Here is a 13,628-nt window from a genome sequence, read left to right as displayed (position 1 = left end):
TGAAGTCCAAGAGGTTTTTGTATGAAAGGAAGGAGACCATCTATGGAGACATCATGTAACTTAGGTGACGTATAGTGGCGATGGCCATGACTCCTTTCCCGTCTTGGAATTTTGTCAAATAAATTCATCACATTCATGCTATTGTTATATTGGCTTGTAAGGTTTCCTATACTTTTGATGTTGTCATTACATCCCTAAGGTATTGCAGTACCTAGTCTGTGTAAACAATTTTCATTAATATCTAGATTATTTTTTTTTACCTTTCTCACATTATTTACAAATTAACATAAACCATGACAAATATTTATGTAGTTTAATACAGCAACATTAACAACTGTCAATTCTGTTTTGGAGGTACTAGAGATTTAATTATGTGTTGTTTTAAAATTGATTGGTACATTTTTAAGTTGGTTACAGTAACTGACCCCAGCAACATCAATCAATACAGGTTAGGGTAATGAGCCCAAGCATCCCATGTTCTAAAAGGGTCATTGGCCCCATCATGGATACGTTTGTGAATCTGACATTATAATTACAAAATAACTATTTACCTTTATTTCTTTCTGAATCATGATCAATGAACAATATCCTTTCAATTTATTACACACAGGAGATATGAAATTTAAATGCCTGGACTATCCTATTATACTATGTTAGTCACATTAACTATTTATAACCTCCAATGTTTGACAACAAACTGTTTATATGGTGTGACATTTTAGTGACTCAAATTAAACTACTCTTCAGTTTCCTGTCCACTTAAAAAACGAAAGAGTAATTAAGGGAACCAAGGTTATTGCGGTAATCAAAAGAATGTAATCCAGGGAAAAGGTTTAATTAGTTGTGAAAGTCATCTAGATAACTTTAATTTTTTATCATTATGTGTGTGACTTTTCAAAATAGATGTCTGCATCATCCTGACACTACCCTTAGGCCACATAACTAGCAATCAGTCAAAATACTTAGTAAGATCTCTGCCTGAATGCACAGCTTATATAAATATAGTGTTTTGGTGGTAGAACTACCCTTTGGATACATATTAATTTAAATTTCTATGTTCTACCTCCCCAATAGTGGGAAAAAAATTTAAAAAATTAATACATAACTACATGAAGCAATTCTCCTAAAATGAAATTCAAGTTGAACTGTGTTTTTCACATTGCCACTATACTTAGAGGCAGCCACAGCATTTTAGTGTAATCTTCAAGTGTATACCAGTATACCTGTACTGATTAAAGATAATTATACTGGTACATGTAAGTGTAACCTGGTGGGTGACCTTACATCCATGGGTCAGGTTTCTGACATTTACATCTAGTTTAAGGGTTTTTTTTTAATTCAGGGAGTACATATAGAGTTCTTTTTTTTTATTCTTTTACATAATAATTGAGAAGTTCTATATTTCAACTAGAACAAAATCTTATAGTTTTGGCCTATTCACCAATACTAAACACATCACATGCCTCTAAAATCCTACTTCTCGTACATGTACTAAGTATCCTTTTGAGCTTAATTTGGCAAGGACAATGTAAAACAATCTGAAGTTTAGCAGGCAACTAATTTTTATAACTGTAATTATCCTATCAAGAATCAAGTATTTCCTGACATTTTAAACTTATATTTCAATTAGTTTCTTATACTGTTACTAAATACATGTACCAGTATCAAAGTTTCTTCAATTCCCAGTCAGATATTACATGTACAAGTACCTGACTGATTATTTTAACAACAAATATACACTGTATCATCTTTTACAATCATATATTAATACTGTGGCTATGTAAGGTAATCAACAACCAAACTGAGCTCTTTCATCACTAGTGTCATTATTGTTAAATTTTAATGGGTAGCTTTGGTTCTGATGATCAAAAACAATTCAGTTTTTTTATGCTAGACTTGATACTTTGAAAATACTATCTATAAGCATGTAAATAATAGAACCTACAGTGTACATGTACTTTTCCAACTAAAAAATGACAACAGATTTAAACACAATACAGGCTAAAAATTATGCAGAGTTAAATGCATTCATGATAGCCTAGATATACATGTATACAATAGACCTACATGTTTTTAAATAATTTAAATCCTTGCTGGGTTTGTTTCTTTCAGAATACTGTGCATTTACATGAGATATAATTTTTGACTGGTTATAGTGTTATATTGTGTCCAGATTTTGACAAGTGAAGTTCCTGTACTTTTACAAAGTAGTATTCAAATAAAACTTATATTCAAATATCTACTGAGCTACTTTCACTGGCACTTTCAATATTGAAAACATTGACTATAACATAAGGGTATATTGACAGATTTCCAGACAAAATATTGTTGTGCAAAACATAAGCAGCATAAAATGCTCATTGCATGATTTTGTATAATTCTTCAGTAAATCTCTAGACAAAGCTACAATGCTCAATTAAAGTAACTATATGTACAAATGTACTTAAAGATCATGCACTTGTTTCATGAAAATTGATCCTACCAGTACTCTGTTTTCCAAAAAACAAAACCAAAAAATGGGGTCAATGCATAATAACATAATGTAATAATGCCAATTTGTCCTGATTGTTTTATTTCAATTTGAATATTCCTTCCCTATATAAAAGAAGACAGAGCCTGTTAGTTTCAGTGTCATACATTAAAATATAAGTTTATCTCTATTTATAGTTGGTATATAACCTGTAAAAACAGTCCAGAAAAAAGGTTCTAACACCACACTACTTGACTTTTATATGGTAAGAAATGGCTAATTCTACTGAACAGAAGTGTGTGTCACAATGTACACAAGTTCAAATAAAATTAGACTCTATACAAATATGTTTTTATACAAATAGATAAATTGATGTTTGATCAGGAGGTAAGACCAACATTCATGCCTAAGCTGCAAACCAACATTCTAACATTTTGAAAGGAGGCTTAGATGGAACAGATGCATGTACATTTTACAGATTAAACAGGTATTTGGACATACATGTCTGGCACTGATATCAAGTACATTTGCAACTGGACCCATTGAAAAAATTTAAATAATTTAATAAAATATGTAAATTGACTTTATATTATTTTTAAGAAATTAATTTTTATTTGAAAAGAATGAAAGATAATGAAAAAATAAATTGCACAAAAGCAAATATTAGTTAATTGTTAGTTACACTAATTTAATATTGCAAGTCTCATTCAATTGTCCCTTTTGAAATTATTTTACAAAAAAAAGCATGTTTGAAATAAAATGATGGTTAAAAATAATTCAAAATTTAAAGAAATCAAATGATAATTTCATTTATATGATCAGTTCATTGCAAAGACCATACGCATAAGATCAGTATGTACAATGCATGTGTACAGTATAAAAATCAGTATGGTCTAGAATATGAAAGTAAAACTTTCATGTCTGTTGCATAATGGTATATGTAGGAGAATAATTATCCATGCAAAATAAATTTTACGATAACAGACAGACTGACTGACATGAAGTAAAGAATCTACAGTAGTTCAATAGCTCTTTGGGCTTTATTACTTAGAACAACGAGAATATTTACAAAACAAGAAAGGGTTACGTCCTAAATGAAATGTTTTTAAGAAATCATTTATAACTATATGTATTAGCAAAAACTGATAATTCACATTTTAAGTATATTTCACTATCTTAATTTTTATTCACCTTTCTGTATACTATTTTTCAGATTTTTCCTTAAAAATAGCACTATATTCTTGAGATTTCCCCTCACAAAATTTGGACTGTTGGACAAAGTTGAACCTTTGAAGACCATCATCAGTGTTGCCAGCCAAAAGTAAGTGTAGTTTTACAATTATACACCATAACCTTTGTATTTGAGATTTCAAATCAAATGTGAACCTACTTGTAGATGTATTTCATTATACTATTTTTACACATTGGAACACTCACAAAAATGTTAAGTGCAGTCTAATTTCGAAACTTCAAATAAAACAAAATAAATATAGACCAAAGTCAAACAATTAGTTGCTAAATCATTTTAAAAAATGTAGCTCTCTAATTCTGAATCATTAATATGATATAGTTATTTTAATGCCAAAAATAATTCTCCTATTCCATTGAATTTTAAGAAATTCTTCCCAGAATTTCACATATTTTATGAAAAGATGTTATGTCACACGAAAAATGAGATGTTTCTAATGGAATTAGTAAGTGTTAAATTTTAATTTCAACTTCCTTCTGACAATCCTAACTGATGTAATAAAGTATTTACAAAAACAATGCATGTTTTCTCAGTAGCCTATTCCCTACAAAACAATGCATGTTTTCTCAGTAGCCTATTCTCTACAAAAACAATGCATGTTTTCTCAGTAGCCTATTCTCTACAAAACAATGCATGTTTTCTCAGTAGCCTATTCTCTACAAAAACAATGCATGTTTTCTAAGTAGCCTATTCTCTACACAACAATGCCTGTTTTCTCAGTAGCCTATTCTCTACACAACAATGCATGTTTTCTCAGTAGCCTATTCGCTACAAAAACAATGCATGTTTTCTCAGTAGCCTATTCTCTACACAATGCCTGTTTTCTAAGTAGCCTATTCTCTACACAACAATGCCTGTTTTCTCAGTAGCCTATTCCTTACACAACAATGCATGTTTTCTCAGTAGCCTATTCTCTACACAACAATGCCTGTTTTCTCAGTAGCCTATTCTCTACACAACAATGCCTGTTTTCTCAGTAGCCTATTCTCTACACAACAATGCCTGTTTTCTCAGTAGCCTATTCCCTACACAACAATGCATGTTTTCTCAATGGCCTATTCTCTACACAACAATGCCTGTTTTCTCAGTGGCCTATTCTCTACACAACAATGCATGTTTTCTCAGTGGCCTATTCTCTACACAACAATGCCTGTTTTCTCAGTAGCCTATTCTCTACACAACAATGCCTGTTTTCTCAGTAGCCTATTCCCTACACAACAATGCCTGTTTTCTCAATGGCCTATTCTCTACACAACAATGCCTGTTTTCTCAGTGGCCTATTCTCTACACAACAATGCATGTTTTCTCAGTGGCCTATTCTCTACACAACAATGCCTGTTTTCTCAGTAGCCTATTCTCTACACAACAATGCATGTTTTCTCAGTAGCCTATTCTCTACACAACAATGCATGTTTTCTCAGTAGCCTATTCTCTACACAACAATGCATGTTTTCTCAGTAGCCTATTCTCTACACAACAATGCATGTTTTCTCAGTAGCCTATTCTCTACACAACAATGCCTGTTTTCTCAGTAGCCTATTCTCTACACAACAATGCCTGTTTTCTCAGTAGCCTATTCTCTACACAACAATGCCTGTTTTCTCAGTAGCCTATTCTCTACACAACAATGCCTGTTTTCTCAGTAGCCTATTCTCTACACAATGCCTGTTTTCTCAGTAGCCTATTCTCTACACAACAATGCCTGTTTTCTCAGTAGCCTATTCTCTACAAAACAATGCCTGTTTTCTCAGTAGCCTATTCTCTACACAACAATGCCTGTTTTCTCAGTAGCCTATTCTCTACAAAACAATGCCTGTTTTCTCAGTAGCCTATTCTCTACACAACAATACCACATTAGCTCATCATACAGCATAACAGTACTGATTGGAAATTTAATTTTAATCCAAAGAAAAGTGATCAGTTATAATTTCCAAATAATGCTGTTAAAAACAAAATTATTTTGTACAACAGTGCAATACTGGTCGAAACCAATGCACAGCATTTCAGTATTTTGCTGAATAATAACTTAACTCTATGGATAGAACTATACAAGCTTGTCGAACTTTTGTTCTTCAGCTTTGGGACGTTTTGTATGTAAAATCGTTCAAGGCAATCGGGTAGAGAACTCAAACAGATATGTCTATCTCTATGGCTCTTCTTGGTTGGAGTACTATGGAATCCTAGATAGATGAACAAAAATTATTATTCCTTGGGAAACTCTAATTCTAATGAAAAACTCTTCACTATCAAAGAAATTTTTTGTTACCAGAGCAATGGAATATAATACCAATGTGTGACATCTATGTATGGATTTATCAGGAACATTGTCAGAGTTCTAAACACACACAATATCATAGAGTTTGACACTACCTCATATCTGGAAAATTCCCAATCTATTCAAAATGGAAAAAGACAGTACAAACAGCCATATGTAACACAGAGCAATGTCTTTGGTTCCAAAGAACCTCTTCAGAGTGTGACTTTATTTTCTTTCTACAAGTTCACTCTTTATTAGATCATAAGCATCCTGCCTGGACTTTAGCATGTAAATACCCAGAATTAAACGAACAATGTTGTTTCATAGTAACTTTATGTACTTTGGTACGACCATATGATCTACCAAACATTCTTTGCGAAAAGTGTATTTGGTTATATGCTGATATAACGTAACATAACGTGACAAATTGCAATGCTTTTATCAAAGGAGACTATTTCTGGTACAATCTGATTAACATTGACCCAATAGAATTCAGTGGATATCTACATAGTTTGGATGACATTGGTTTTCTAGCATGTATTTTATCTTGTAAAACCGAATTTCATTTGAATGAGGAATTCAATAAAATAGTCTAGACTCTAAAGGATCCAGAAATTACACCTTTTATCTAACCTAATGACATTAATGTGTCTCTTTAAATGGTGTACATACTATAACTATGCTTATTTTCATTTTCTCTCTCTCTGTGACTTATTCTTGTATCTATTACCCTGTAAAATACTCTTCATTATTGGAGGAAATACAGAATATACATGAATAGTTCCTGAGATTTACCCTCACAAAATTTGGACTGTTGGACAAACAAAGTTGAACCTTTAAGGACCATCATCAGTGTTGCCAGCCAAAAATAAGTGAAGTTTTAAAATTATACACCAAATTCCTTTGTACTTCAAATCAAATTTGAACCTTCTTGTGCATGTATTTCATTATTATAATTGGAACAGTTACAAAATGTTAAGTGCAGTCTGATTTTGAAACTTCAAATAAAACAAAATAAATATAGAGACATGTCAAAGAATTAATTGCTAAATCATTTTAAAAAATGTAGCTCTTAAGTTCTGAATCATTAAAATGATAAAGTTGTTTTAATGCCTAAAATAACTCTCCCATTCAACTGAATTTTAACAAATTCTTCCTGGAATTTCACATACTTTAGGAAAAAATATTACATCACTTGAAAATATACATGTATGATGTTTATAATCATGATAATGGAATTAGTAAGTGTTAAATTCAATTTCAACTTCCTTCTGACAATCCTAATTGATGTAATAAAGTACAGTATTAGTGAAAAAAAACAATGCATTTTTTCTCAGTAGACTATCCTCTATAAAACAATACCATATTAGCTCTTCTAGGACAGAGAGTCATACAGCATGGCTGTCATGTACATAATGTACATGTAGATTAGCAATAAAACGTTTAAAGCACCATGCTCTTAAAAATTGTATTCTGGTAAAACAGTTAGTAGCCCTATGCTACGACTGTTTTTTTTTGGATAGGCTTAAGGCCACTAGCTGTGTGAACTGAGAGCACTGATGCATGTAAAATGTCATTCATAATACATGTAATATATATGTACATGTGCATGACAAAGGACATATCTTATGAACAAGGCCTAACAAAAAATGTCACAAGAAAGAAGCCTTTGCCAGGAAAACCACATAATTATATCTATACAGTTATTCAAGTTAAATCAAATGTCACCGGTAAAAAAAAAAGATATAAATGTAAATTGGTTTTAATTTAATCATAATTAAATGCCATAAAATACTGTAAAACTTACAAATAATCTTTTCAAATGACTGTCAGATAAATATATATACCAGTATACTGCTCATATACTATAGAGGGTTTTAATATGTATACCAGTATACTGCTCATATACTATAGAGGGTTTTAATATGTATACCAATATACTGCTCATATACTATAGAGGGTTTTAATATGTATACCAGTATACTGCTCATATACTATAGAGGGTTTTAATATGTATACCAGTATACTGCTCATATACTATAGAGGGTTTTAATATGTATACCAATATACTGCTCATATACTATAGAGGGTTTTAATATGTATACATGTACCAGTATACTGCACATATACTATAGAGGGTTTTAATATGTATTCCAGTATATTGCACATATACTATTAGAGGGTTTTAATATGTATACCAGTAAACTGCACATATACTATTAGAGGGTTTTAATATGTATACCAGTATACTGCACATATACTATAGAGGGTTTTAATATGTATTCCAGTATACTGCACATATACTATAGAGGGTTTTAATATGTATACCAGTAAACTGCACATATACTATTAGAGGGTTTTAATATGTATACCAGTATACTGCACATATACTTTAGAGGGTTCTAAGATATTGATAATATTCCAAAAATTAATTGCAAGTTGGTAAAATGCAAAAATTCACTATTTAAGTATTGAAGCGTCTACAAAACTAGAAAAACTGTGAAAATGCACATTGAATTGATACCCCTACTCCCTAACATGCACATTGAATTGATACCCCTACTCCCCTGACATGCACATTGAATTGATACCCCTACTTCCCTAACATGCACATTGAATTGATACCCCTACTCCCTAACATGCACATTGAATTGATACCCCTACTCCCCTGACATGCACATTGAATTGATACCCCTACTCCCTAACATGCACATTGAATTGATACCCCTACTTCCCTGACATGCACATTGAATTGATACCCCTACTCCCTAACATGCACATTGAATTGATACCCCTACTCCCTAACATGCACATTGAATTGATACCCCTACTCCCCTGACATGCACATTGAATTGATACCCCTACTCCCTAACATGCACATTGAATTGATACCCCTACTCCCCTGACATGCACATTGAATTGATACCCCTACTCCCCTAACATGCACATTGAATTGATACCCCTACTTCCCTGACATGCACATTGAATTGATACCCCTACTCCCCTGACATGCACATTGAATTGATACCCCTACTCCCCTGACATGCACATTGAATTGATACCCCTACTCCCCTGACATGCACATTGAATTGATACCCCTACTCCCCTGACATGCACATTGAATTGATACCCCTACTCCCCTGACATGCACATTGAATTGATACCCCTACTCCCTAACATGCACATTGAATTGATACCCCTACTCCCCTGACATGCACATTGAATTGATACCCCTACTCCCCTAACATGCACATTGAATTGATACCCCTACTCCCCTAACATGCACATTGAATTGATACCCCTACTCCCTAACATGCACATTGAATTGATACCCCTACTCCCTAACATGCACATTGAATTGATACCCCTACTCCCCTAACATGCACATTGAATTGATACCCCTACTCCCTAACATGCACATTGAATTGATACCCCTACTCCCCTGACATGCACATTGAATTGATACCCCTACTCCCTAACATGCACATTGAATTGATACCCCTACTCCCTAACATGCACATTGAATTGATACCCCTACTCCCTAACATGCACATTGAATTGATACCCCTACTCCCCTAACATGCACATTGAATTGATACCCCTACTCCCCTGACATGCACATTGAATTGATACCCCTACTCCCCTAACATGCACATTGACAACTTGAATCAAAATCATAACAATGGGTACACAATGGTAATATGTATTAATGCAAAACCCCAAATTAATTCTGATTAAAATCAAAAAAAGGAAGTGCACAATGGGAATATAAAATGAAGATTCTGTGAAAGTTTCATTATGTTTCATTCAGTTGTGTAGAATGAGTAATGGATAAGAGATGGGTAACCCCATGTCAGGAAATGGTACATGTTTGCTGATGTGAGACCTAAAAAATCCAAAATAGAAGGTCCACTCAAAACAAGCTAATAAAAATACAAAGGCAAGATTTAAATCAGTTTGCCAGAAATTTCTTCAAAAAACATGTACATAAAAAAATATAACAACTGACAACTGATTTTAATTAGCCTTTTATATAGAATGTATACATGTGAGGAGATTGCATGCTCTCATCTTTACTCAGTGGTCTTTTATATACAATGTATACATGTGAGGAGATTGCATGCTCTCATCTTTACTCAGTGGCCTTTTATATAGAATGTATACATGTCTCATCTTTACTCAGTGGCCTTTTATATAGAATGTATACATGTCTCATCTTTACTCGGTGGCCTTTTATATAGAATGTATACATGTGAGGAGATTACATGCTCTCATCTTTACTCAGTGGCCTTTTATATAGAATGTATACATGTGAGATTGCATGGTCTCATCTTTACTCAGTGAACAATCAAATCAAAACAAGGGCTTTAGCAACACCACAATGATAGTTGTCAAAAATGATAAAAGTGTTTCCCATAACTATAGGTACATGTACATGTTGATTGCATATATAATGCAGTGTATAGAAATACTTATAATAGTATTTACAATAATCCTCTGAGAATTCCAACACTCACAGAGATGCAACTAATTATTAGACTTGTCGGGCCTGATGGCAGAAATCATGCAGGTTCGGCAAAAAACAATTGTTGTGCAGGACTCAGTCCTCAGTTAAATTTGTTAAGAAAAAATCTGAATTGACATAATTGAAGTAAAACTAACTTGTTCCCATAGCTTTAATCTAAAAACTCGGGAAACAATTTTTTTTTTCATATTAATCTAATTGTTTGGACCATGTCCGATTTGTCCAAACAATTGTAAATAATTTCGATTTGAGGCATAATGATCTCATATTTCAGGAAGGAGGTACATTTTGTAAACTTTGGAGAGTTAGTTGTGTTTATTTTTTGAACAAAAATATACATGTATATACATGTACATGTTATAGGTCTGGCAGAACTTGCCGTAGGATTTTTATAAAAGACAGGATTTGAATATCACACATTTTCTTTGTATCTTACGTGGTAATGGCAGTGAAAGAAGTCAGCAGTAGACCTACAGACCAAGTCTATGTAAAATCATGGAGATCTACAATGAAATTGGCTCAATTTCCTTTGCAATGTACAGTGCAGTCTACATAAAATTTTGATGGGTCTATATTGACCAAAAATTAAGTTTCTAACACTGTAATGGTAAATAAACTCAATAAATGGGGATAAAGCACTGATTGCTTTCAGTAAAATCCTTCTATACACCCATCAAAACCTTAATAAAAATTAGCATCAAGTCAATATTTGGGACCATGAGGAAGGAGTTTGAAATTTAAATAAGCACTGCAGCCTCCACATACAGGATGATGCCATATTCACAAGCAAAAATTCATTATTTTTACACAAAAAAATATGCAAAACTGATGAATCAAATAAGACTTTAATAATGACTGTTTCTTATACATTGTTTATACTATTAACATCACAATTGGACCTTACATTCTATGTTACAGAGCTATATGAGGACGTTTAATGATTACTAAAACAGACCATTCCTTTTACAGTCTAGACACACCTCAATAACTCAGATTAAGCCAATGATATCAAATAAAATTCCTCATAAACACAAATAAATACCTAAATATTAAAAAAAATCAGCTTCAGTCAATATTTGGGTCCGTAAGAGACGAGTTTGAATTATTTTTAAATTAGTTTTCAGTCTATAAGTACCATTATAAGTGGGCTTAAAAAAGTCAAAAGAGTGACCTGACTAACAGTAAACAAATATAAAGACAAAAGGGTGACCTGACTAATGGTGAACAATCATAAAGTAGGAATTGTATGGCTTCCTATAGTTGAAGTTTCATTAACAACAGGTATACACTTATCAACTGAAACTATGACTTTATATACATGCTTATGTACTTGTTTCAAAAGTTGAAGGGATGAAAGTTATTTCATTCAATCAACCAAGGAAAGGTATTCGTCTGTTCATTGCATAACAGGTAATCTCACTTTTTCTCCCCAACATATTTGCATACAGTTTATGTATTAAATTAACAGAAGATTCCAGTCTTTCCTACTATAAAAATTTTTGGTAGGCCCCTATGTTTGACGGAAAAAAATTCTTTGCATTTCTGTACTTGACAGAGAAAATTAGTCTTTTTACTTGTTTCACTGTGTTTCAATGTGCAAAATCAAAGGTGCCAACTTTCAAAGCAGGAGATTATGCAGCATTCACAAAAATTCTTCCTGTCTTGTGTAAATTTTCAGGTTAAATTGTGTCAAAAAATGTTGCAAAAACAAAAACACAACAAATCTCCACTTTAAGAGAATTTTGAGAAGGAGATCTCTTGCTTCAAATTTTTGAAAGTTAACACCAATGGCAAAAACTTGCTTCAACAGTTGAGACTGATTGAGGGTATGACTGAGTATGAACTTATGTTTCTTCAGGAGTGGTGCAGGTTTTACCTGTCTAATGTCTAACATGGGAAACTTTCTTTTAAAGCAAATATGCAAACTGTTTTAATTTCTCTACCCCCAATTACATGGAAAGTCTGACATAGTCATAGATACATGACATGTACACAGTACAGGTATGGGGGCGGTACTGACATATTCCAAGTTGTCATCAATGGTGGAAAGATTCTGTAAACCAGTAATCCACAAATGATCAGTTTAAGGTTGGGTTGTAACAAGTGTGCCATCCGTCATTTAAGAATGAAAAGTGAGGGATATACACTTTGATTAAGACTTACAGTTATCACTGCCATTTCGAAGTGAACTTTAGAACGCCATCTATAAATATTGGGAAATTTTCAAAGAGGAATCACTGTGTTTTGAAAAATGCTCCAGAGTTACCGTTCTTTATATTTCTACCAAACTATCTGATAAGTAATATTTCCAATATTTATGTTTTGTGATTGAGTTATCTATATCATGATACAATATAAAGGAGAAATTGATCCTTTGCTTTTTTCACAAATTTCTTGCAAGTTAAACGAGTGAAATATTATTATTATCGTTTAGTTGTGATAGGTTTCTAACCGGAAGTGGGTTGATTTGACAGGAATAGATTTTGCAGAAAACATTTAAGGTGGACTATGTACCCAGAAACAACTTTTTTGGAACCCATGTATGACACACAAACACAGAATTGATGTATTGGTAGCAAAGCATTTGAAAAATACTTCACAAAGGGACAGATTTCTCCATGTCTCTGTTTTAACATCCTGTTTCAACTACAGTCTACACTTAGTCAAGAATATCATTTTTGTTTGTGAAGTTTAGAGGGAAGAAAATTCTTTGAAGCCAGCACATCATGCAAAAATGTTAAGGTAAACCTTTGAATGTGCGTAAAGTTTGTTTGCCGAACCTTTATTAGCTTGAAATTTGTTTTATGACATCTTAAGTACTTTATCATGGAAATAATACATTTTCATGAGTTGTGTGTGTGTGTGTGTTTTTTTTCTGTGGGGTTTAAAATGTACCAACTTTTCCCTGTATGAAAATAATGTTTTGCTAAAATATTCATTCTTACTCTATGTTAAGAACTGAAAATTGCGTGAGATGTGGAAAGGTCAATTCATTTCTAATCAAGAAAATGATGTATATTTTTCTGATATTTCTTGTTTGATTGGCTTTCTGAAGTCTAAAGGCCTAAAATGTGTATGTGTAACTGGAAGTTAAGGTACCCAACTATTTATTCACTTTCCTGTCAAA

General features: G+C 32.7%; 2 protein-coding genes across 8 annotated transcripts in view; one reads left to right on the top strand and one right to left on the bottom strand.

Annotated features, from left to right (window-relative positions):
* Positions 1 to 12,768, bottom strand: part of LOC148609271 (sorting nexin lst-4-like) — a 43,937-nt gene extending 31,169 nt beyond the window's left edge. For 2 of the 3 annotated variants that reach the window (XM_088543368.1, XM_088543371.1), the window contains exon 1: positions 552 to 706. In XM_088543368.1, the coding sequence (XP_088399494.1) occupies positions 552 to 572 (21 nt within the window). In that variant the 5' untranslated portion in view covers positions 573 to 706. Of the gene's footprint in view, positions 1 to 551; positions 707 to 12,664 lie in introns of those variants that run through there. The other variant, XM_088543369.1, reaches the window with a different exon arrangement.
* A 165-nt stretch (positions 12,769 to 12,933) lies between these two features.
* The window catches only part of LOC148609270 (phosphatidylinositol 4-phosphate 3-kinase C2 domain-containing subunit alpha-like), a 46,376-nt gene continuing 45,681 nt past the window's right edge, over positions 12,934 to 13,628 (top strand). For 4 of the 5 annotated variants that reach the window (XM_088541435.1, XM_088541440.1, XM_088541438.1 and 1 more), the window contains exon 1: positions 12,935 to 13,243. The gene's annotated coding sequence lies outside the window, so the exon portion shown is untranslated. Of the gene's footprint in view, positions 13,244 to 13,628 lie in introns of all 5 variants that reach the window. The other variant, XM_088541434.1, reaches the window with a different exon arrangement.

The sequence above is a fragment of the Perna viridis genome, chromosome 8 (genome assembly GCF_037379345.1).
Source record: "Perna viridis isolate PV_CMFRI_1.1 ecotype Kerala chromosome 8, ASM3737934v1, whole genome shotgun sequence".
Lineage (NCBI taxonomy): Eukaryota > Metazoa > Mollusca > Bivalvia > Mytilida > Mytilidae > Perna > Perna viridis.
This window is presented reverse-complemented; position numbering and strand designations above follow the sequence as displayed.